Source organism: Onychostoma macrolepis, chromosome 01 (assembly GCF_012432095.1).
Source record: "Onychostoma macrolepis isolate SWU-2019 chromosome 01, ASM1243209v1, whole genome shotgun sequence".
NCBI classification, from domain to species: Eukaryota; Metazoa; Chordata; class Actinopteri; order Cypriniformes; family Cyprinidae; genus Onychostoma; species Onychostoma macrolepis.
The window spans coordinates 7,287,774-7,313,646 of NC_081155.1; the positions used below are offsets into that span (position 1 = coordinate 7,287,774).

The following is a 25,873-nucleotide window of genomic DNA, read 5'->3' on the forward strand; positions in this document are numbered from 1 at the left end:
ATATGTCGGGCAGCTGCTCGAAGATCTCGCCTTTGGAGAAGACTGTTGATTTTATACTCTAAAAATGTAAGTATTTCTACTTAAAGATTAAGATTACGCCAGAATGAATTGCATCATTTGCCCACCCCAATGCTTACACGCAATAATAATGATAAGTGCTAACCAATAATTATTACTTTTTTTTAACTTAAAATGACAAACAAGTAAAACAAGCAAAATGTAATTTTTGTTGTGACATGGCTATACATGAATATACACTAGTTGAACAAATGCAGTCGATGTGAATACATAAATTTTCAGTCAAGCAATTAATACATTAATTAATAAAATATATTTTATTTAATGACAACAATAAGAAACATGAATAAATAAGTATAAAAATGAATAAAAGGAAGCATCACAATAAATACATACAATATACAAGTCAACAACAGATGAAACAATCTGGCTGCTGCTGTGCCTGCTCTCCATGAGCACCACTACCTGCAAAACATTTAAACAGAGTTAAACATTTACAATTCATGTTGTCAGCTTTCCATTTCTTGCCAAATTTTATTTCATGTTTACAATTACATGCATTTTTTTTTTAGTTGTAGCTTTATTACTTCTGTAGTGGGCTAAACCACTGAACTGGTGAGCAGAAGGTTGCTGGCTCGTCACCATCGGTGTGTCTTTCAGCAAGGCTCTTTTCTCCAGGTTGATCCAGAGGATTGTAGGTCCCTGTAATAACAGCACTGGAAATCACTTTCGATAAAAGCTTCATGACTATTTTTTGATGATGCTTGTGAAGCTTCTGAAAGTCAGCCTTCATTGTATGAACAGAGACCAGCAGAATAAACTTGACCAATGTCACATCCTCGATGTCTTTTGGTCTTTCTCTAGATGTTCTCGCTGGCTCTGAGCTCACTGATGATGAAGAGACCACAGCAGCATCTGGTCCAGATGAGGCAGTAAGGTCAGACAGAGTGATGGAGCATCTCATTCATGGCACTGGATCATTTCCAGGATGCTGCTGTGGACTTCTCCATCCTCAGCGCTCACAGCAGCCTGCAGACATTTCAGATCATACAAAAACACCCAAACATAATACACAAGCAGTCATTTTAACAGCACAATGTCATCTGATCTCTGTATTAGAAGTAACAAAATGATCTTACTTTATCCTTTTGTTTCAGGTTTTCCCTTTTTTCCACAAATGTCGCTGTCACCTTGCCTTGCAGGTCCTGCTCCACCACAGAAGATCTGCAGCACAGGAATCAAGAATCAGAAAAGTGCTGTAATAGTTGTTTGAAATTACAATAATTCAAATAAACTACAATTTAAGATTTAAAATATGTTTTATTGATGTCTGTAGTGTACTCACTGAGAGACTTTGATGGCAGCATTCCTTCACCAGATATACACTCGTGTGTCTCATCTGTCCCTGTAACATCAGACAAGAGTCAGTCAGCTCTGTGATTTATCTGCTCAATACTGCATTTACATGTTGAGGTAGTTGCTGATGTAACTCCCTTTTTATCCAACACAAATTAGGCCATAGTTCAATTAGGACATTTCAGTAGCTTTTATAAACGTGCCTTGGATAAAAACACTACTGATGGGCATCTTGAGACAAAACAATTATTTTAAGATCAGTCAGTTCAAGTTGCTTTCAGTTAAAACAGCCCAGACATGCATTTTAGTCTGGGACTACTCTTGACTAGCCTTGTTGTGAAACCGGGGGATGGCGTCTTTACACCTTTTGAATTATATATTGCTTACACCTTAGTTTTAAAAGATGATTAACTCCATAAACAATACCACTATATGAAAATAGAAAATAAAAAAAATAAAAATATTCTCACCTTGTCTCTATACAAGCGGCCATCTTGCCAATAACATCTCGTTTTGACATCTCGCGTGGTTCTGTGTGATTTGGACAACTTCAAGTTACGCCCCCCTTCTTCAAGTTACGCCTCCTTCCAGTTACGCCCCTCTCTTGCATTCCGCAGACAGACGCTATAGGGGATGGGGGCGTGACGTCACTGCTCTAGCGCCGCGGTGGCTGATGGGAAAAATCGCCATTTTGTGAGGCCACTTGTTGCGACGCGCCGAGGAAGTTGTAATATGAACCTGTTTTAAATAGGATACAGAAATTGAATAAAGTGTAAATCAACATATTAAAGTTATTCAACAAAACATTATATAGTCAAGAGCAGTGAGGGATTTCTTCTGTCTTTTGTTGTTTGATTAACATTAATGACAGACGGCACACTTTATTAGGCTGCTGTCACAAGACCTGTTTCACGGATCCAATACTTATACATATGCGTTTTCTTTCGCAACTTAAGACAAAACTAACAATGCTTATGAGGATACTCGTCAGGACGACCATTTTGACATTATTTTGTGTGTATTTGGCCACTTAAGCGCAACAAGCTGTGTTTGTTTGTTCGCAGCGCTTTGGATGCAACTGCAGCGCACAGAAAAGCACCTCTGGAGCGCATTTAGTACCGAAGACTTAAAAGGCGTGCAAATAATACATTTCTGTGACGATGCAACAATGACCAATTAGGCAATTGACAATTCTGTCAGCTGTACCGAAACGCGAGCTAAAGTCTTGTATCGCCGATGTGAAGAGAAGGACAAAGAGAGAGGACGCGGTGCAGCTGAATCACTCACGCTGTGTTCAAATGACTGGTTGTGTGAATTTATTTACTCATCTAACCTACACACTATATTGAATAAATGTTTTGCAGGAATTTCCCTCATTTTAAAGTCGAAAGCTGCGGGATATATGCGCAATCCCACACCGAAATTCAGGACCTGATTAAGCATAATTCTACTGTACATAGAATTGTGAAACATGACTTTTCCAAAACTTTCTGGCTTTATTTATTTTTCCAAAAGTTTACAGGCCTGGAAATTGCTGTTTTAAAATTCCATGACTTTTCCAGGTTTTTCATGACCGTATATGAACCCTGAATGTGACGATCGGGTGCGGTTATCTAAATCAAAATCAGGCAAAAATATAGGTGCGGGTGGTTGGCCATCTTTTCCAGATACCGTTTTCTTGCGTCCGTTAGAAGTTTGTCTCTGTATAGTACATTTTGTTCTTTTAATCGACTTTTCAACATTGTTTTTCATGTGGTTGTTTTAAGTCTCGCCCGATGTGGCCTCACAATATGGCGGCGCCCTCTTGTTTACGTCCCAGAATGCACTGCGCAGTGACGTCGGTTGCCAAGCTCTATAGTGGAGATCTCCAAATGGGGGCGGGAACTCCAAAACGGGGTGGGAGCTCCAAAATAGGGCGTGGCTTCCTCCCATTGAGAGACAGGCACATGACACGCATGCGCAATTTTTCTTCCAATCAACTTCAGCGCAAACTCCGCCCCACAGCTGATTCTAAAGATTTTATTGGTTGTGTCAATCACAGTGTTCATTTAATTTCCTACACTATGCAACAAAAAATGCTAACCCCTAAACCTATCCCACACCTGACCCTAACCTTAACCAGTGAAATTAGCTGCACGGCAGGATTGAAGCTGAAAAGAAAGTTGCAGTTCAGGAGATAAGCAGTTAATAAGATTATGCGATATGAGATCTCCGAGCCGGGCCGTTCACTCCCCAACCGGACCTCACCGGACAATGGCACTTTTTTAGTTACACCCAGCGTCACTACCCCATCCTACCCTGCGACTTTCGAACCCCAGGACGTCCCCGTTGCTTAAAACCAAGCGGAGTAAAATCTTTCCCCTGCACTTCACTGGGACGGCTCGCGGGAGAGGTTGTGGGTGATTCCCGTTTATATCATAAAGCTGAGGTTCAAACTCCAGTCCAAACACCACTGGCCACGAGCTTTGGGCTCTGCTCTCACGGAGAATATTGATTCATATAGCATATTTTATTTTGCATCAACTTGAAACATTGGCTAAAGCCAGAGCCAATGGTGAAAGTCTTTCCGTGAAGAGACCCCGCCCCATTTTGGAGGTTCTGCCCACTTTTGGAGTTCACGCCTCATTTTGGAGATCTCCGGTCTGCAGTTATACCTACTTGGTTTAAACAATGAAAACACTTCAGCCTTAAATGACTTGAAGGTCAATCAGGTTTATTGAAGCATTGGCCCTAAATATAAAAACATACAAAGAGAAATATGAAAATGACACTATTAATAAAATACAATAATGGGCTACATAAAATACAATACTTTTGCATGTAAATATTTATAAGTTGTACCGATTTCAGTGTTGTTAGCTTGTTAAAACATACATTATTTAAATTCTGAAGAATGCGATATTATACTTGTATTATTATTATTTTTTTTTTGCCATGAAAATAGCCTAAGATGCTGACACGGCATTAAATAAATATATACTACTACTACTATTAATGCAATAAACTCATGGATTAAACTTAGACAAACTTAAAGACAAAGGCAATAAATGTACAAAAAAAAAAAAAATATATATATATATATATATATATTTATTTATTTTAAATATATTTTATTTTACAAATATTTTATAAAACACACACAAAGCATTAAAAAAGAAAGATGTGACATGAGTCCAGGATACAATGACAGTAATTCTCTCGCAAAGAGAACAAATGAATCTTGTGGGTTTTAATTATCTTCAGTGGTTGTGGTGAGAACAGATGAGTAAATTATTCCACAGCTGTGCAGTTATCAAACAGTCGCTCATTGAACAGTTGAACACAGGCTTTGTGTTTGCTGCTTTATCACTCATCTGACGCTGCTGTAGATCACCGATACGTCTTCCACAGTTTGAACATTTGATTGCCTAAAAAAAAATAATAATCAAAAACAGGAGCGCAACAGTGTTATAGCTCAGATCTGTGCTGTTTAAGTTGTTTTTCTCACCTCACGGCAGCATCAGGCTGATGAACTCTTATATTGTCATACTGACATTCACCGTCTTCTGGTCTGTTCGTCTCTTTCTTTCGGTGATGTTGGACAGTTGCGTACTGCATCTCCTCAGTATCTCTGGATTCAGGAGTTTTCCTCTGAATCTGCTGGGTTTCACATTGGCATACAGAGCATCACTGGCTGTATCAGGTTCAGAAAGAGGCTCTGAAACTCTCTGTGACACGTCAGAATAGAGATCATTCTGAAATACAAGACAATACATAATTACGACAAATGAATCGTTTTTTTTGCACCGATAGTTGAATGCTGGGACTATCGGCTATTAGCAAAAATCCATGCCGATAGTTTTTCTGGGTTGTGTCCCTTGCTGGAGTGGCTGAGAAGGGTCTGTTGTGATTATACCAACATAGGCTCATTGGAAATACATGCCTCTACCTACATTTCTGCGAAGCTCAAAACATAGTTATACATACAAATTACTGCAGTTTCCAGTTGAAATGAACACTACAGTAGAGGCAGTAAAACTCCCACAACTTTTACTCCTTTTCACACAAAATATGATTTGCAGCTCCACAGTTTTGATAAAGCCTAATTTTCACATAATTACTTGAGGAATATTTGAAAACTGCATTTGAAGCTTAGCGTCACATATCTAGCTTTATATGCATGAGTTTTCTACTTCACATGGTTTGCTCTAGCTCACGCAATACAGCATTGCACTTGAGAGATGAAGAGCTCCGGTATGAACGCCGTGAAACTATGGGTTATCAAAACAGCTCAGAGCCGCATAAGTAAGTTAAAATAGCATGGCTGCATCAACAAGTTTTTACATCACTTTTGCATTTGTTTACACTATCAGGTAGGTTTAGGGTTGTGTTTGGTGTAGGGGATATTTCCAACATGATAGAGCATTAACTTTTAGTGACACCCCTCGGATATTTGTATTATGTTGCTTCAGGTACGTATTGCGGTGGTTCATAATTCAAACACAGCAATACGTGCCTATATTAACTTAACAAATATGTGCCAGGGTAACATATTGAATCTGCATTTTTCACCACTCACTGGACGTTTAACTTTGAAACTGCCGTGAAACGTGAAGTAAAGTATGCAATAACGGTGCTGCAGAAATGTTTTCAGAGCAGGGTTGGAACTAAACTTTGCAGGGCTGTGGACCTCCAAGAACTGAGTTTGACACCCCTGCCCTAGGCTGTAAAATTGTCTATTGTGCATTTTTCAGAGAAGTGTTTCTCTTTCTGTGGCTCTAAAGCAGAGGTGTAAAATCCAGGGGTCAGAAAGTAAAAGTCCTGCCATATATTTATTCCAACCATGAACTCAGCAGCTGATTTAACTAATTAGCTTTACCTCCTGGTAGTGATGGCCAGACAAAGCCTCATGAAGCTTTTCAGGCAAGTGGTTCACAAAAGGGTTAATTTCTGGAGGCTTCATTTGCTCACAATACCACCTGGTGGCCAAAGAGTGTAAAACAAGCAGATATATTACAGACAGAGGTGTAAAGTCCACAAGTACTCCTCGCTGCAGACTGTAGTGCGGTGACGTCAGGTACCTACGTCAGGTATGTGTTTACCGCGCATGCGCGAAGTGACGTATGGTATGTCTATAAAACGCATGCGCAGTAGCGCGGTGACGTCACGTACCTACGTTACCTATGTATTTACCGTAAACACGCCGGTTCAATAATGCATCATTCACTTCCGGTACATTTACTTACTTTTGTTTTCTTATAAATGTGCGTTTGTGTTGACTTTTAATTGTAAGGATGCTTTGGTCATAATCACAGACAGTGTCATTGCAAATGTGTGCGATTTCAAACATTTATGACATGCTTTATGATATGTGTTAGTATTCGAAGTGACGGGGATTCTGCTGGTCTTTAAAAGTCTTATTTCGCCCTAAAATTAGCCTTTAAAGATGTATTAAAATAGAGCAGAAATACTTATATTAATAAAGTAATGAATTGCATGCATTGCAAAAATAAATAAATACATACATACATACATACATACATACATATATATATATACATATATATATATATATATATATATATATATATTAGTGCTGGGCATAGATTAATCTAGATTAATCTCATCCAAAATAAAAGTTTTCGTTTATATAATATATCTGTGTGTACTGTGAATATTTATTATGTGTATATAAAGACACACACATACACTATATATATTGAAAATATTTACATGTATATATTTATATTAATATAATTTATATGATATATAAATATATTTAATATATAAACATAACACATTTTTCTTAAATATATACATACATGGGTGTGTATTCATATATACATAATAAATATACACAATACACACACACATATTATGTACACAAAAACTTTTATTTTGGATGAGATTAATCTAGATTAATCTATGCCCAGCACTAATATATATATATAATATGTGTGTGTGTATGTATGTATGTTTCTCATATTTGTCATCTTTTTCATTAACATTATCAAAAATTAATAGATACTGTAACAAATGTATTGTTCATTGTTAGTTCATGTTAATTAATACATTAACTAGTGTTAACCAATGACACCTTATTGTAAAGTGTTACCTCTTAAATTTATCGTCATGTTCATATGACTTTTTAGGGACATTATCAGTGAGACGAAATTCAGAGAAGAGGCCCACTTCATATGTCTAGACAGATAGTTCTTTAACTCCTTAACGTAGTGAATACTGTAAAACGTATTTGAGTGTCTGTCTCTCTTCTCATCTTTCTGTCTGTCTCATCTCAAATTTTTTTTTTCTTTCCCCTGATAGACTGTATTGCCCTCAACTGTAAAACTTTCAAATTGTTTCAGGCTATGCTTTCTCAAGCCAAGCCAACCTAAATTTTGACTTGACAAACTTTTTAAATTTAGTTGGTTAATGCTGATTATAAATTAAATCTCTTAGGTACTTTACAGACAAAGCAAACAAAACTCTTTTTCTAACACCATCCTATAATATTTAAAAATACATTTAAAATATTTTCCTTGTATGGCTCTTTTGCCTTTCCTCAAAATGATTTAATATTTTATGTAAATTAGGTGTCGTGAACTGGAGTGCATTTTCTGCACAATACAGACAGGAGTGTCGGGTACCGTATTCACAGACCCAGTGCCTACGGTGCAGTGAGATACTGTATTTAAAGACTGCACACCTAGGTATGTCAGGACTGACAGGAGGGGAGTCCTGTGTGGGTTTTATTCATTCAAAGAATTTGAGGGCTACTGCTCGGTTGATTGTTTTATCAGTGATGGAGGTGAATTTCAGAATGAGCTGATTTTTTTCTTTCTCATGTGTCATGTTTATAGTCTATGGTCTTAATCTATATTTGTATATACAATTATATTTTCTGTTTTGTTCTTTGAAATAATAATAAAAAAGAGATCGCTGTTATCAGTTTGGTTTTTTTGGAGGCACCATGCATAAAATAGGATGCAGACACTGAAAATATACTGTATGTAGTCAACTGAATTTAAAACTACTTTATTGTCTTAAATATTTCACATGCAGAATTGCCAAGCAAAAGAAAATGTCCAAAATTATACTAAATAAATAAATAAACAAGAACCATGACAGAGTACAGATTAAAATAAGAAAGGCAGCAGCTATTTGCACTAAGTGATAGCAGGATTTTCTGCTATTTAAACTACTTATTGCAAACAGTGGTAATTACCTGTACCTCAGTATTGTAGTACATTATAAAACAGTATGCAATAATAACTTATTGAGTGTAAATTATAATTTTAATTCAAATTATTAAATGGATATCACCTTATTGGGACAAAGCCCTCCCTCAGAACTTTTTGATTATTTCCTTAATTTTTATTGAAAATAAATGCTTTTTTTGATCTGATTTGAACTTTGAAAAGGGAGAAAAAACTTTGCTAAAAGGCGGATTCGAACCTGGATCGATCGCGTCAAAATGTGAAATCCACGCGTTTTACCATCTGCGCGACTAGAGCTGACGACTGATGTTGTCTTTTGTAATGTTGACTAGCCTAATAAGAAATATATAAGGCGCCGTTAAAGGGTAATATTACAATATACACAGTGAAGTAAAGTGCAACAGAATGTTAATAAATTGTAAATAAAATACTACACAGATATTACAGAATAAACTCTGTAATTCCATATCATTTTACCTGAGATGAGACATGGTTAAAATCATGGATATGTGCTGTATTACATTTTATTGTTTTATTTTTTTTCCACCTTAGGGTTCTTAATACTTTTACATTTTATTAGAGTATTCGGTTAAGTATGCGCATGCGTTTTTATGACGTGTTACGTCACGCACGACGCTAAAACACCTACCGTCACCACGTAATGCAAATTACACACGCAATGCGCATGCGTGTCATAGACATACCATACGTCACTCTGCGCATGCGCGGTAAACACATACCTGACATAGGTACCTGACGTCACCGCGCTACAGTCTGCAGCGAAGGGTGTCTCAAAGTCCAGGGGTCAGAAAGTAAAAGTCCTGCCATATGTTTATTCCACCCATGAACTCAGCAACTGATTTCACCAGAGGAGGAACCAACTCATTCCTTTCAAGTCACAAACGAGTCTCGAGTTAAATCCCAAGTCCTCAAAGAGTTAACGTTAATGAGATAATTAAGTGACTAATTAAATGATGATCGTGCATTAGTGATGAACACCTGCTGTTATTGAGAATTACAGAGGATCAGATGTTGATGTTTTATTGGTTAAAATGATGCCACCATCATGGAGATCAGTTTGCTTTAGTTGGGCTCTTGACCCTTGACTCTTGTGTTAGATCTTTCTCTGTAACACTGCATGTGGTGTTCTAAAGTAGAGAGATCAATGCTCTACAGAGATAAGAGAATCACCATGAGTTGGTTGGATTATATCTAGAATAACTTTTATTTCATTTATATGTTTAGGTTTTGCATAATCAACCTTGTGAAGCTACAGCATGCGAGCAAAGTGTTTCTCTAATAGTTACAGTTATAGTTTTAAAGCTATGTAACGCATATAAAAATTTGAGCTCCAGTAGTATTTAGACACACACAGACATCAAGAACCAGCAAATGAATTTCAACAATGGTGACAATCAACAAAATGCTTCATGCTGCAATGCATACTGGGTAACACCATAGTAAAAAAAAAAACTCCCATCATGCACTGCAATATGAATAATTATTGTCACCACTGTTGAGGATCATATGATAAATGTTCATGTCTAAAAGCCTGATCCTATACACGACTTTTTTTTTCTCAATATAGAAGCATTATGGCAGCATTTGCTTAATATGACTTTTTGTTTCAGTTCTGTAACAGTCAAATGTTGTTAATAAACCAAAAAGAGAAACACTAAAATCAGAGAGATTGAAAACAAGAACTTTCACTTTTCAGAACTTATAAGCAGAATGCATAAGCTGATCTGTTACTTCAAGATTTGATTCAGCATTACACAATTGTTTGTTGTGAAATAATATTGCAATTGTTTAGAAGCAAATTTCATTGAATTATTAAAAGGCTCAAGAGCCCAACTAAAGCAAACACTGACCACAATTATGGTGACAAAGTTTTTTTTTCTTCAGTTAATTTCATCCAAAGCTGTGGCTGAAGTCAGATGTAGTTCTTGTGTTTCTGTTTTCTTCAGTGATGTTGATTGTTAACAGCATGTGTTCATCACTAATGCTCAATCATCATTTAATTAGTCACTTAATTATCTCATTAACTTTAACTCTTTGAGGACTTGGGATTTGACTTGAGACTTGCTTGTGACTTGAAAGGAATGACTTGGTTCCTCCTCTGGTGAAATCGGCTGCTGAGTTCATGGGTGGAATAAACACATGGCAGGACTTTTACTCTTTGGCCCCTGGACTTTGCACCGCTGGCCATATCATACATCAAAGCACATGGCACACAGTGTTCAGAGAAGAACGCTGGAAAATACGACAGAAATGACGATACTCGTCTGTATTGCAGTACTGGCTACGGTTCAGCTGCGCGCGACAAGCGCTGCCAGTATGAAAGTGTGTGCTGCTCCTGCTCTGCTATTAACCTCTTAACTGTCACCGTCCACCCTGTGGGACGCCTACCTTTACTTCACTATTTTACAATTAAATCCTAATCTAATCATGACAAACTATATATCGTTGGAAAGGTCTAAGACTCCTAAATAGGTATTTTACCACTTTTTCTGTTAAAAAATTATGTAGGAAAAGTAATAGATTAATTTATGACCAGAGGTGTCAAATCCAGGGTCAGAAAGTAAAAGTCCTGCCATGTGTTTATTCCACCCATGAACTCAGCAGCTGATTTCACCAGAGGAGGAACCAACTCATTCCTTTCAAGTCACAAGCAAGTTTCGAGTCAAATCCCAAGACCTCAATGAGTTGAGGTAATTAAGAGATAATTGAGAGACTAATTAAATGTTGATTGTGCATTAGTGATGAACACCTGCTGTTACTGTGAATTACAGAGGATCAGATGTTGATGTTTTCTTGGTTAAAATGATGCCACCATCATGGAGATCAGTGTTTGCTTTAGTTGGGCTCTTGACCCTTTTAGTAACTGAGAATGGATTGCTTTTAAGCAATTGCAATATTGCTTCACAACAAACATTTGCACATTGCTGAATTAAAAGCTTGACGTTCAGCTGTTACAGAACTGCAGGAATTTACTATTAAACAAATGCCATCGTAATATTAAATATTGGAAAAAATAAAAAATTACATTGCTCAGGCTTTTAGACGTGAACACTTATCATACGATCCTCAACAGTGGTGACAATAATTATTCATACTGTGGTGTTACCCAGCATGCATTGCAGCATGAAGCATTTTGTTGATTGTCACCATTGTTGAGATTCATACGCTGGTTCTTGATGTCTGTGTGTGTCTGAGTAGGACTGGAGTTTAAATATATTAGATTTAAAATTCTTTCTCTATAACTACTACAGCAGTAAATTCATTGCGCACTGTGGTTTCACAGAGTTGTTCATTCAAAAGCAGAACATAAATTTAAAAAAATGAAAAATGTTGTATGTGTATATATATATATATATATACACACAGTATATTGGATGCAAACAGGTAAGCACCTGATGATTACCTCATCATATGAAAACAACTAACAGTTGCTCACTGCACAGCACTGATCTCTCCGCTTTACAACAGCACATGCATTGCTACAGAGAGATCTAACACAGGAGTCAAGGGTCAAGAGCCCAACTAAAGCAAACACTGATCTACATGATGGTGGTATCATTTTAACCAATAAAACATCAACATCTGATCCTCTGTGATTCACAGTAACAGCAGGTGTTCATCACTAATGCACAATCATCATTTAATTAGTCTCTCAATTATCTCTTAATTACCTCAACTCGTTGAGGTCTTGGGATTTGACTCGAAACTTGCTTGTGACTTGAAAGGAATGAGTTGGTTCCTCCTCTGGTGAAATCAGCTGCTGAGTTCATGGGTGGAATAAACACATGGCAGGACTTTTACTTTCTGACCCTGGATTTGACACCTCTGTTTATGACAAGAGTGCACCTGAAAAAAATCTACATCATGACATGAATTCTGACCTTTGTCACAGAAAGTCTTCTTAGTTGCCTTTTTCTCTATCACGAATTAGAAATCATAAGAAATTATTTATCAGTAGAAAACTTAACATTTCAAAATTCATCCTTTGAAACCCATTTTAAAATCAGACATTGCATTACCATGTAAATGGTACATTAAAATCATGTTACAAAATATTTTCATTCATGAATTATAAAAAATTAAGTTTGGATAGTGCACTATAATGTCTCTGTTCAAAACTGTGGGTGACAGTTAAGGGGTTAATTAAAATTAATATAAAAAGACATTAATAAACGTCTCCCACTTAAACTTAATTGATTAAAAACTAGGACTCGACAAGGTGGACTCGGACACAACACTGGCAACTTTAATGATTTGAAGGTGTAATAATTAATATTAATATTTTATTAATTTACAAAATATGGATCAGTACTGTTTTTTGTTTTTAAATAGTAAGGAATTATTTTAGTTTTCATTTAGTATCTATTTTAAAAATGTATCGGCCAGTGTAGTCCAACCTAGCTATCGGTATCGGTAAAATCCACTACCGGTCGACCTCTAAATGTAATGATGTAAAATACAAGTATATTTCATTGATTCTCACATAGAGTGGCAACGAAAAGGACAGAATGAGCATTTGAATTCAATGCCAATTCATTCCTTACACTATTTGCTATTGATCATACAATTAGACCAACAAATCTATATTAAAATTGTAAGTATATCAGTATTCGCAATAAACCGAGGAAAAATAAGTTACAATATTTTCTTCAGACTTGATAAGGTTAGTTTCCATCCGTTATCTAAAGATAACAGCTGATTGATTTTTCTGCTTCTGTATGATTTACCTGTTTCATTGTGTGATCTTCAGTTTTAACACTCCTTCGTTTCCTCCTGTTATAATCACAGACATTAACAGCAGAACGAATGTAAAGAAAGAAAATATGAATGCTGTTTTTGAAGATTACTAATAATCAAACATTTTGAGCCATTTTGTACTATATAAGAACGAAACTGAACATATATAATCACTGCAGTTTTTAATTGAACTCACATTATAAACAGGATAATGATTATGAAAATAATGAATAATCCTCCTCCAGATGCCGTTGTGATCACAATTACATTCCTATCAGCACCTTGATGAGGAAGATCATCATAATTAACAAACTGTTGAATGATGTGAAGATACAGGAGTGTGTTAATAAAAGTTTCACCTGTGACAGTAACAGAGTCTGATCTCTGAGATCCATGTTGATTGTGAGCCTCACAGTAGAAGCGTCCACTCTGTAGAGCACTGAAACTCTGTCCAGATCCAACAGCTGAGCTTTGATCCTCCTTAAACCAGCTGAAGTTCAGAGCAGGTGGGTTTGAATCACTGCTGCAGATCAGAGTCACTGAATCTCCCTCCACTATTTCACCAGATCCATTTATAGACACTGAGACGCTCCTGGGTGGGTCTTAAACAGGCAAAAATAAAAAAAATTGTTATAAATATTAGAAAATGAATTTGGATTTGTGAACATCTTGAGATGATTATTAACTCACACATGATGTTTAAAGTCACAGCATCAGAGTATTTCTCTCCATGTTTATTTCTGGACTTGCACTTGTATTCTCCACTGTGATCAGAGCTGATCTTTGAGATGCTGTAGATTCTTCCAGATCCTACAAACGTTCCTCCTTTAAACCAGCTGATTTCTGCAGGTGGGTTTGAATCACTGCTGCAGCTCAGAGTCACTGAATCTCCCTCCACTATTTCACCAGATCCAGTTATAGACACTGAGACGCTCCTGGGTGGGTCTTAAACAGACAAATTGAAAAATTTTAATAAATATTAGAAAATGAATTTGGATTTGTGAACATCTTGAGATGATTATTAACTCACACATGATGTTTAAAGTCACAGCATCAGAGTATTTCTCTCCATGTTTATTTCTGGACTTGCACTTGTATTCTCCACTGTGATCAGAGCTGATCTTTGAGATGCTGTAGATTCTTCCAGATCCTACAGTTGTTCCTCCTTTAAACCAGCTGATTTCTGCAGGTGGGTTTGAATCACTGCTGCAGCTCAGAGTCACTGAATCTCCCTCCACTATTTCACCAGATGGACTGACGGACACTGAGACGTTCTTTGGTGGGTCTAAATCAAGAAGAAAAAAAAAACCAAGACATTAACATATTTGACAATGCACGATTGAAACTCATGAATCAGATGAATCTTCCTTCACTAGTTCACCAGACCGACAGTGAATCCTGAATCACAGGATTCACTGGAGGACCTACAGGTGTCAGATTGAAGTATTTATCCGTCGCGGCTGGTGGAATTTTTCTAGATGCCCAGGTGAAAAAGGCGTAGTATTAAATGTATTAAAAATATACTTGAAATTCAAGTAGTATGTTTATAATACATTTGTATTCCCAACATGCTTATTTGAAGTACATAAAAATATAAAAGTATACTAGAAGTACTTTTGTATTAAATATATGCTTAGTTATACTTCTAAGAAATATGCTAAACAGAAGCATATTTTTAATGTGTTTATAAAAAGTATACTAGAAATACTTTGGTAATAAATATATGCTTAATTACACTTTTAAGGAATATGCTAAACACAAGCACACTATTACTATATTTCTAAAAAGTATAGTAGAAATACTATGTTAATAAATATATTCTTAGTTACACTTTTAAGGAATATACTAAACACAAGCATAATTTTAGTGACGTTTTAGTGTATTTGCAAAAAACACACTTATGTTACTCTTACTGAAAATATATTTTATGTGTACTTTGTGTAAGAACATAACAAAATGATTACACTTTTAGTAGGTTTTTAATGTACTTTATATTGCAGTATGCCTACACATGGTTATATTTTAAATATCTATTTATAATTTTAATATTTGGAAAAGTACGATATTTTGAAAAACATTTTGTACATTTACAATGTACAAACCTTTGTCAAATATTATTAACCATTGCAGTATTTAAAATATTTTGTTTAATATGGGTTATGCTACTTTGGTTGATTAGGCTGTGATTCATTACATGATACATTAATTGTAATAAGCTGTTTATAAACTTGTTCAAGCTTGACGCCTTTATTTTCTAATATACATTTCTGAAATTCCCACAAGGATTTCAACATCATATCTGAAATGAGAAAAAAAAAAAAAAACACATTTATTTGTGTTTAAATTCAAACAACACAGACTAAACCTGATTGGTTCCAGAGCCATTGGACGGCTCTGATTGGTTCGTATGATAATGAGCTCGCAGCAGAGAGATTTGTAAATCAAATATGATGTGCGTGCAAATGTCCCTTGAATGTGAATATAAGTCTAAATTTAAACAGTGTTATATTATATAGAGCGATCGTGTCTCTTTAGGGCGCTTGGAGGAAACCACGCAATTCATATGGATTACTTTGGCGATGTTTTTTTTTTGCGATGAACTTTTTGAAACGTGAACATCTTTGATGAATCTTTTCATCGGAGGGACACAAATCTCTCAGATTTCATTAAAATATCTCCGCTTTTCTTTCGAAGGTGAATGAAGGTTTGGAGCATCTTAAGGGTGAGTGATGGCAGAATTCAAATTGTTTTGGGGGAACTATGAAATTAATTAGAAAATATGTAAGGGATAATCAACGGCTAGCTGTGCATTAAACGATGTGAATGCAGGACTTGGAGGTGAAGAACCGCCCGACGCGCAGCGGAGTGCATTCAGATCGTTTAATGCACAGCTAGCCGTTGATTATCCCGTTTATGTCATGGTCATTTACCAGCATTCACATATTAAATACGTTAATAATATTTGTGCTGCAGTTGACCGGAACGATAAAAATGACGGTTATTTTTGTCTGTATTACTATTCAACTGTAACTGTATGTTACTATGGTTACCAATGTTTATAGGAAGCGCATTAATATAGAACGTGATTAAACTGACCTGGAGCTACCTGCTGTTCAACGAATTTAATCAACACCTGCCAGCCAATCAGAATCCAGTATTCAGACAGACCATGGCATAAAGCGGTATGTTCTTATTGTTACCAGCTTCTGCGAGCGTGTATGACGTCTGGCTTCAGAACCTCACTGTGACTTCAGGTAAGATTTGTATTTAATTAACGTTATTTGTCTGTACCAGTCGTGTTTTTGACACATGCATTGGAAGAAAAAATTTTAATAAAATTAGTTAACATTAACATTCTTTTATTTGCAACATGAAGTATATTTATTTCTGATTTCCTGAACAATTTGGCTTCATTGTAATGAGGTTAATGATCATTGAAAAACCATGATTATGAACATACAATTACTTTGTCTTGAGCTGATCAGCAAACTGTGGTAGTGTTGGTTGATTGGTGTCTATATTTGTTCAAGCTTGACAACCTTATGACTTTATTTTCTAATATATATATTTCTCATTACAGATAAGAACAAAGATTAAATTGTAAGAAGGGTTGCTTATAAAAGCATACAGTACATCTGAAACTGCTGAGGCTGGGAAGGTTTTTGACTATATTTCCGACCAGGTACATTGTTCTGTCATTCATAAATAGAAAACAAATCATCAATCATCATTTGCCTTTTTTGTGTGTGTGCGTGTAAGAAATATTAACATTTGTTGTTTTTCAGATCAGCTGCTATAGAAGACAAAATTAAATCTGAGTCCAGAGACAAGCAAAGGAATAGTAAGTATATTTTAATGTTGTATCACCTCTGTTACAGAGATTTTTGAATCAGGCCTAATAGAGGGGGATTCAAATCTTGGAAGAAAAACGTTAGCAATGTATCCATTCCAGGTCGCTAATTTGTGCTTCTTTTCAGTCATTCATGTAAAAATCCATTATCTAATTTTTTTCTGTTTAGTTTTTTTTCTAAAGCTGCAAGACACTACTGACTAGGCTGTGCCCAGGTCTCCAGAACCTGCGACGACGCTCAGCTCCATTGGCCATATATATATGTGTGTGTTAATCTTTAACATTCACTGTTTAGCATTAAATCTCTCTGGGGTGTTTGTTGAAATTGTCCAATAATAACCAGCTGCAGCCCCACCCAGGTGAAAAAGAAATATATTTAAATTGTGATAACAGATTTTTACATGAATGACTGAAAAGAAGCACAAATTAGCCACCTGGAATGGACACATTGCTAACGTTTTTCTTCCGAGATTGACCGAATCCCCCTCTATTAGGCCCCCTCTAAAATCATTCTGAAATACTGGTAAACCACTGTTTATTAAAACACTGAATTTAGTATTATATCAGGTGATACGACATTAAAATATACTTACTATTCCTTTGCTTGTCTCTGCACTCAGATTTCATTTTGTCTTCTATAGCAGCTGATCTGAAAAACAACAAATGTTAATATTTCTCACACGCACACACACAAAAAAAGCCAATGATGATTTGTTTTCTATTTAAGAATGACAGAACAATGTACCTGGTCGGAAATATAGTCAAAAACCTTACCAGTCTCAGCAGTTTCAGATGTACTGTATGCTTTTATAAGCAACCCTTCTTACAATTTAATCTTTGTTCTTATCTGTAATGAGAAATATATATATTAGAAAATAAAGTCATAAGGTTGTCAAGCTTGAACAAATATAGACACCAATCAACCAACACTACCACAGTTTGCTGATCAGCTCAAGACAAAGTAATTGTATGTTCATAATCATGTTTTTTTCAAAGATCATTAACCTCATTACAATGAAGCCAAATTGTTCAGGAAATCAGAAATAAATATACTTCATGTTGCAAATAAAAGAATGTTAATGTTAACTAATTTTATTTAATTTTTTTCTGCCACTGCATGTGTCAAAAACATGACTGGTACAGACAAATAACGTTAATTAAATACAAATCTTACCTGAAGTCACAGTGAGGTTCTGAAGCCAGACGTCATACACGCTCGCAGAAGTTGGTAACAATAAGAACATACCGCTTTATGCCATGGTCTGTCTGAATACTGGATTCTGATTGGCTGGCAGGTGTTGATTAAATTCGTTGAACTGCAGGTAGTTCCAGGTCAGTTTAATCACGTTCTATATCCTATAAACATTGGTAACCATAGTAACATACAGTTACAGTTGAATAGTAATACAGACGAAAATAACCGTCATTTTTGTCGTTCCGGTCAAATACTGCAGCACAACTATTATTAACATCTTTAATATGTGAATGCTGGCAAATGACCATGACATAAACGAGATAATCAACGGCTAGCTGTGGATTAAACGATCTGAATGCACCTCAGCTGTGCGTCGGGTGGTTCTTCGCCTCCACGTCGTGCATTCAAATCGTTTAATGCACAGCTAGCCGTTGATTATCCCTTACATATTTTCTAATTCATTTCATAATTCCCCCAAAACAATTTGAATTCTGCCATCACTCACCCTTAAGATGCTCCAAACCTTCGTTCATATTCGAAAGAAAAGCGGAGATATTTTAATGAAATCTGAGAGATGTATGTCCCTCCGATGAAAAGATTCATCAAAGATGTTCACGTTTCAAAAAGTTCATCGCAAAAAAAAAAAAAACATCGCCAAAGTAATCCATATGAATTGCGTGGTTTCCTCCAAGCGCCCTAAAGAGATACGATCGCTCTATATAATATAATACTTTTTAAATTTAGACTTATATGCACATTCAAGGGACATTTGCACGCACATCATATTTGATTTACGAAGCTCTCTGCTGTGAGCTCATTATCATACGAACCAATCAGAGCCGTTCAATGGCTCTGGAACCAATCAGTCTGTGTTGTTTGAATTTAAAAACAAATAAACGTTCTTTTCTCATTTCAGATATGATGTTGAAATCCTTGTGGGAATTTCAGAAATGTATATTAGAAAATAAAGGAGTCAAGCTTGAACAAGTTTATAAACAGCTTATTACAATTAATGTATCATGTAATGAATCACAGCCTAATCAACCAAAGTAGCATAACCCATATTAAACAACATATTTTAAATACTGCAATGGTTAATAATATTTGACAAAGGTTTGTACATTGTAAATGTAAAAAATGTTTTTCAAAATATCATACTTTTCCAAATATTACAATTATAAATACATAAATATTTAAAATATAACTATGTGTAGGCCTACTGCAATATAAAGTACATTAAAAACCTACTAAAAGTGTAATCATTTTGTTATGTTCTTACACAAAGTACACATAAAATATATTTTCAGTAAGAGTAACATAAGTGTGTTTTTTGCAAATACACTAAAACGTCACTAAAAGTATGCTTGCACTGTAAAAACTTTTACTATGATCTACTCCATTTTTTGGTGAAACATTTTACACTAAAAATATTGAGTAAATTTGAAAGATGTGAAATCATTGAAATATACTTCAAGAGTCAAGTGAATGTAACTAAAAATATTAAGTAGATTCAAATAATTAGATTAACTAATCTCATAAATAAAATTGAGTAATTATAATAAAAATCCTTAATCAATGCAATAGTAATTATAAATCAAACACACTAAAAAAAATTAAGTAGATTTAAATAATTATATTAATTGATCTCATAAAAAAACTGAGTAATTAGAATTAAAATCCTTAATCAATGCAATAGTAATTATAAATCAAACACACTAAAAATTAAGTAGATTCAAATAATTAGATTAATTGATCTCAATCATTATAATTAAAATCCTTAAAATGCAATAGTAGTTCAATAGTAAATCAAAAACACACAAAAAATGTAGATTTCATTTACATGCTGTATATACAAATGTCCTATATTTACTTTTTACTTATGGAGTAAATGGTAAATACAGTTTAAAAATATGAGTACTTTACAATATGTATAATAAAACCAAATGATAACCAAAACACATTGTTTTAATTAAACATTTATTTGTCAAATTTGACCACAACTCCATACTTTTCAAATGACTTGAATAAATTTTAGACACTGAATGGATACTACAAAATTCATTACATTCACAATTCATAAAAAAAACAAAAAAAAAACAACAACATTTAAAATTTTAGACATTTAAAAGCATTACTTCCCCAATTAGACAATAAAAACAATGTCATCAATGTCACAAATTAAGATATTTTTGACGGAGTCTGAGAGCTCTCTGACCCTCCATAGACAGCAAGGGTCCTAACACGATCAAGGCTCAGAAAGGTAGCAAGGAGATAGGTAAAATAATCCATGTGACATAGCTAAGTAAAATTACGGTTGAACCCCTGATGTCATATGGATTATTTTACCGATCTCCTTGCTACCTTTCTGAGCCTTGATCGTGTTAGGACTAGTGGTGGGCATAGATTAATTTTTTTAATCTTGGAATTAATCTAGATTAATCTAGATTAAAATGGCTCATTTGAATTCTGCCAAGTAGATCAGAATAAGTTCACTACTAGTAGTAAACAACTAGTAGTCATCAAGAATTTAATATTGATAATAACATTGAAGACATTGTATGATTATTCCTTAAAGATAAGGTTTTAATAGTTTTAATAGTAGTAGCCTATTACTGCACAATGTCTTCAAGTGAAACCGAACTTTTATTTTGACGGGTTGCCGTGAATACCTTTACATTTCTGTGTATATGATATGAGGATAGTTTTTCTCAAATGAAACGCTCGAGTGCTCATGAAGTGACTCTCAGAGCAGTTCTGGAGATGTTGTTCATGTATTTATGTCCTCATTTAGTGAGACGACAGACGTTAATATCACCGCAAGCGTCACGCGGGCTTCTGTATGAGTAAACAAACCCGCGCGTCTGCGCCATACATTAACACAGAGACACGCAGAAGTCATATTTAAATAGACGTTTTGCTGCTTAATATTTATAAATAGGAGTGGGAGTGTGCTTACTTGTGTGTGCGCTTACGTTTGTGTGTGTGTGCGCGTGCGAACCGGGGCGGAACTCTGCTGTGCACGTGATACAGAGAGCACGACCATGTAACGTAGAGACAGAAATGAGTTGCCGATTCATTGGGAAGCTTCTTAAAAATAAACTTTCCCTGAAGCAAACCCGGCGGCTTCATAGCTGCATCCATTTTAGCACGCATACACACAGGTTCGAAGACTCGTTCTCGCCCCCTACAGTGCAATTCGGCTAGGTATACATCCGCGCTAAAATATCAAGGTGAAAGTCATCATAGCTTGCGTAGTATAGACCCAGCTCCCAACCCAACTTTGAGGATAGATTAACGGCGATATTTTTTTTATCGCCCGATAAGAGTCTCACGTTAACGCAGCACGTTAACGCCGATAACGGCCCACCACTAGTTAGGACCCTTGCTGTCTATGGAGGGTCAGAGAGCTCTCAGACTCCGTCAAAAATATCTTAATTTGTGTTTTGAAGATGAACGGAGGTCTCACGGGTTTGAAACGACATGAGGGTGAGTAATTAATGACAGAATTTTCATTTTTGGGTGAACTAACCCTTTAACTCTAGTTCAACCTGGGATACTTCTCAAATAACAACATTGAATAAACTGAAATTTTAGCCACTGAACTCTGCATATGGGAACTCACAATTTATTATCAAAAATGACTTGGCAGGAGTAGTATTTAACAGCCTGAGGCTTTGTTTACATTAAAGATAACACCCATCCAAAATGCATTTAAACAATTGCATTGTAATGTGCAACAGCACATGGACAATAGACAAAATGATTAATTCTGACTAAATCGCATCCAAAATAAAAATTTGTTTACATAATATGAGTGTGTACTAAAATATATATAGCATATTTTTTGAAAATATTTACGTTTATATTTATATTCATATAAATTATATCATATATAAATATACTTAATATATAAACGTAACATTTTTCTTAAATATATACACATGCATGTGTGTGTATTTATATATTCTTAATAAATATACACTGTACCCACACATATATTATGTTAACAAAAAGTTTTAGTTTGGATGCGATTAGTCGTTCGACAGCACTAACAATCGGGTAATTTTTAGTCTCTGAACCTTTTTAGCCACTGAACTCTGCATAAGGGAACTTACAAACAAACTTTATCAAAAATGACTTGGCATGACGAATATTAAACAGCCTGAGGCTTTGTTTACATTAAAGATTACACCCATCCAAAATGCATTTTAACAATTGCATTGCAATGTACAACAGCACATGGACGATAGACAAAATTATTAATTCAGATAAATCGCATCCAAAATAAAAGTTTGTTTACACAATGTGTACGGTGTATATTTATTATATATAAAATACACACAGATACAGTATATATTTTGAAAATATTTACATGTATATTCATATAAATTATATCATATATAAATATACTTAATATATAAATGTAACAAAATATTTCTTAATAAATATACACCATACCCACACATATATTATGTAAACAAAAACTTTTATTTTGGATGCATCACTAACAATCAGGTAATTTTTTAGTCTTTGAACCTTTGTAGAAAGTTTCAGTGGATCCAGATCCAGGAAAAGTTTCTGGAAGACCTCCAAAGTGTTGTGCTGTAAAACAAATGTTCAACAGTTTTGCCATGAGATTCATAACTTTACACTTCACATCAATAACAGTAAGGTAGTGGTTGACTGCTCTTACGAAAATTAACCAGTCTTACTACAAAACTACATAGTGTCACTGTAGTTAAACCATGGTAAACAAATTAACCATGGTATCAAACATTAATACGTTATATCTTAAACCATGGTATTTGTAGTAAAACTGTCCTATACAAATGGTAATGAATCAAAAACATTACTACACTTTACTACAATAAAACCATGGTTGATTTTGGTAAGGATGAAAAGGAAACTTGATAACTGATAACGCAACCTGATCTCACAGAATTCCGTGTAATGTTCACGGACTTAATTAACCCCGAATCTGTGGTGGCATCACGGAATCGCCGAAAATTCCGTGCTGGTCTCACAGAAGACATCAGCCGTGGTCCATGCACGGATTCACTGGTTCAACACCAGCGCTGCATCGGACCACGTAAAAAGAGTGACTCCGATGCAGTTATACTTTCACTGGAGTACCTGACCCCACCCCTACCCTAAACCTACCCAGTTCTGAACAATAATGATGACGATAAATTCCCCAGTATCGCGTCGGCATATTGATGCTAAGGGTTTCCGTGCGTGGAGCACGGCTGATGCCTGTCACTGACTTACATTGGTATCACTTCTGTGAGCCCATCACGGAATTTTCGGTGATTCCGTGATGTCACCACAGATTCGGAGTTAATTAAGTCCGTGAACATTACACGGAATTCTGTGAGATCATGTTGGATAACGCGACAACTTCTTCACTATGCCTCCGCCATTTTGAGTGATTCCGAATGACGTTTCAGCTGTGCTTCGGTAAAAATCATGAAAAAAAAGGCTCTCTGAAAAATTAACTAAAAGATGTTAACTTTTTACACACAGTAATATTGTACCTTCGGCAGTAATTCCGACATGGTGTGAACTCACCCAGAGACGGCCGTCTCTTTCAACGGGCCACTGACGCTGCAGCGCACCGGGATTTGTCCCATTAACGTTACACCAGTTTAGTTACAATTGCTGGACTACGGATAGACTAGTAACTTTAGTCGTTGTTTTCTTTAATTACTCACACGTATACGCTCATCACCCAAGTAAATAAATTGCCGAAACCAACACGGCAGTTTATACAGCCCCCGCCTCCCCCTTAACACGGACACGATGTTGCGTTAAAACAGGAATGATTGGCTTCTTTTACATACATAAAGTTTCCAAGCTGTATTAACCGTATTTTAGCTTAATATTTGATGGTATGAAGAAAAAAATAAATAAATACAAAGTCACAGCGATCCTAGAAATGTGTGCCCCTTCCAAAAAGTTAACGTTACCAAAGAACAGCATGGCTGCAACAGCATTCAAAAACATACACCGGACGTGTTGTGAACCCGAAAACACAACCAATATTTCATTAACTTTTGATAATTGTCTACTTACCAGTATTTTAAACGAGTCGTGAGGTGGTTTTAGCCGTTTTCTTCAGACCAGCAAGCAGCAGTCTTCAGCTCTCAGCGCGATCCTTGTGTCCACGTGATCACAAATAGCCGCGAAACTTACTCAATTTTTTAAGTCCTTGTGTCCACGTGATCACAAATAGCCGCGAAACTTACTCAATTTTTTAAGTCTATGCAAAATACAAAAAAAATTGATTGAAAACGAGTAATAATTTTGGTTCTTAAAACTAACAGGTTTCATTGCATCATTCTCAAATATTTTCATTTAAATGTACCAAAAACATTAAGGACATGTGAAAAACATAATTTGTTAGTTAAATGCTTAATTTTTTAATTAAAACATACTTAAATAGCACAAGTAAATTTGAGTTAAAATAAACTGTGGGATATTTACTCCTTACTTTTGGTAATTCCAACTCAAATAATCTCTTAAATGATATTCAGAGATTTTATTAAGTTAATACAAGTTTTTATTTTTGTAATATTTACAAAGCCACTGAATTATTTTTTAGAGTGTGTGTTTAGTATATTCCTTAAAAGTGTAACTAAGAATATATTTATTAACATAGTATTTCTACTATACTTTTTAGAAATATATTAATAGTGTGCTTGTGTTTAGCATATTCCTTACAAGTGTAATTAAGCATATATTTATTACCAAAGTATTTCTAGTATACTTTTTATAAACACATTAAAAGTATGCTTCTGTTTAGCATATTTCTTAGAAGTATAACTAAGCATATATTTAATACAAAAGTACTTCTAGTATACTTTTTAGAAATATATTAAAATGCAATTCAATATATTTTTAATGCACTTATGCAAATGTATTATAAACATACTACTTGAATTTCAAGTATATTTTTAATACATTTAATACTACGTCTTTTTCACCTGGGCAAGAGGCTAGAAATATTTGAAATACAGATAAACGTTTTACTAGGTTCTAGATTAAGTTTGTGAATTTCAATTTGTAAATATTAGGGATGTGCATCTCCATAATAGCCAATGATACGATACATTGAAGATACATTTGAAGCAGCTAGCAATGCAATGCAATACGATTCGATGCAATGGAAAAAAATATGATTGGTTTTATTTCTTTGGTTCAGACAGACAGCAAATCATAAATTAACTTATGAGTCTTCTGTATGGAGCGAATTTTATTTACCCATTACAATAGTCCCTTTACAGTTACTACTGCTATGCTATCATAAAAACAGGGGCGGATCTAGAAAATAATTTTTAGGGAGGCAAAGGGGTGGCACGGGGTCTATGAGGGGTGGCAACACCAAAGCAAGCCCCCATCCATAGTTTTGGGGGATTGATTGTCTGACATGCACAGTTGTTCACAAATATTGCATTACCATTAAGTAATCATCTATACTGTTTAAAATGAAAAATAAATAAC

The 25,873-nt window shown here is 35.2% G+C and overlaps 1 protein-coding gene across 3 annotated transcripts; it reads right to left on the reverse strand.

The window, feature by feature from the left end:
• Window positions 1-4,075: 4,075 nt before the first annotated feature.
• On the reverse strand, window positions 4,076-24,901 carry LOC131521624 (B-cell receptor CD22-like). 3 transcript variants are annotated; one of them, XM_058746585.1, is made up of 9 exons: window positions 24,446-24,901; window positions 22,910-22,975; window positions 14,359-14,613; window positions 14,019-14,273; window positions 13,688-13,930; window positions 13,525-13,609; window positions 13,319-13,364; window positions 4,862-5,108; window positions 4,076-4,781 (listed from the first exon to the last, which is right to left on the reverse strand). In XM_058746585.1, the coding sequence occupies exons 3-8, from the start codon at window positions 14,360-14,362 to the stop codon at window positions 4,890-4,892; spliced, it is 852 nt and encodes a 283-aa protein (XP_058602568.1). In that variant the 5' UTR covers window positions 14,363-14,613; window positions 22,910-22,975; window positions 24,446-24,901; the 3' UTR covers window positions 4,076-4,781; window positions 4,862-4,889. The 3 variants fall into 3 exon arrangements, with proteins under 3 accessions (XP_058602568.1, XP_058602718.1, XP_058602629.1); XM_058746735.1 differs by lacking the exons at window positions 22,910-22,975; window positions 24,446-24,901 and adding an exon at window positions 15,694-15,929; XM_058746646.1 differs by lacking the exons at window positions 22,910-22,975; window positions 24,446-24,901 and having other exon boundaries at window positions 14,359-15,334.
• Between the last annotated feature and the right edge of the window lie 972 nt (window positions 24,902-25,873).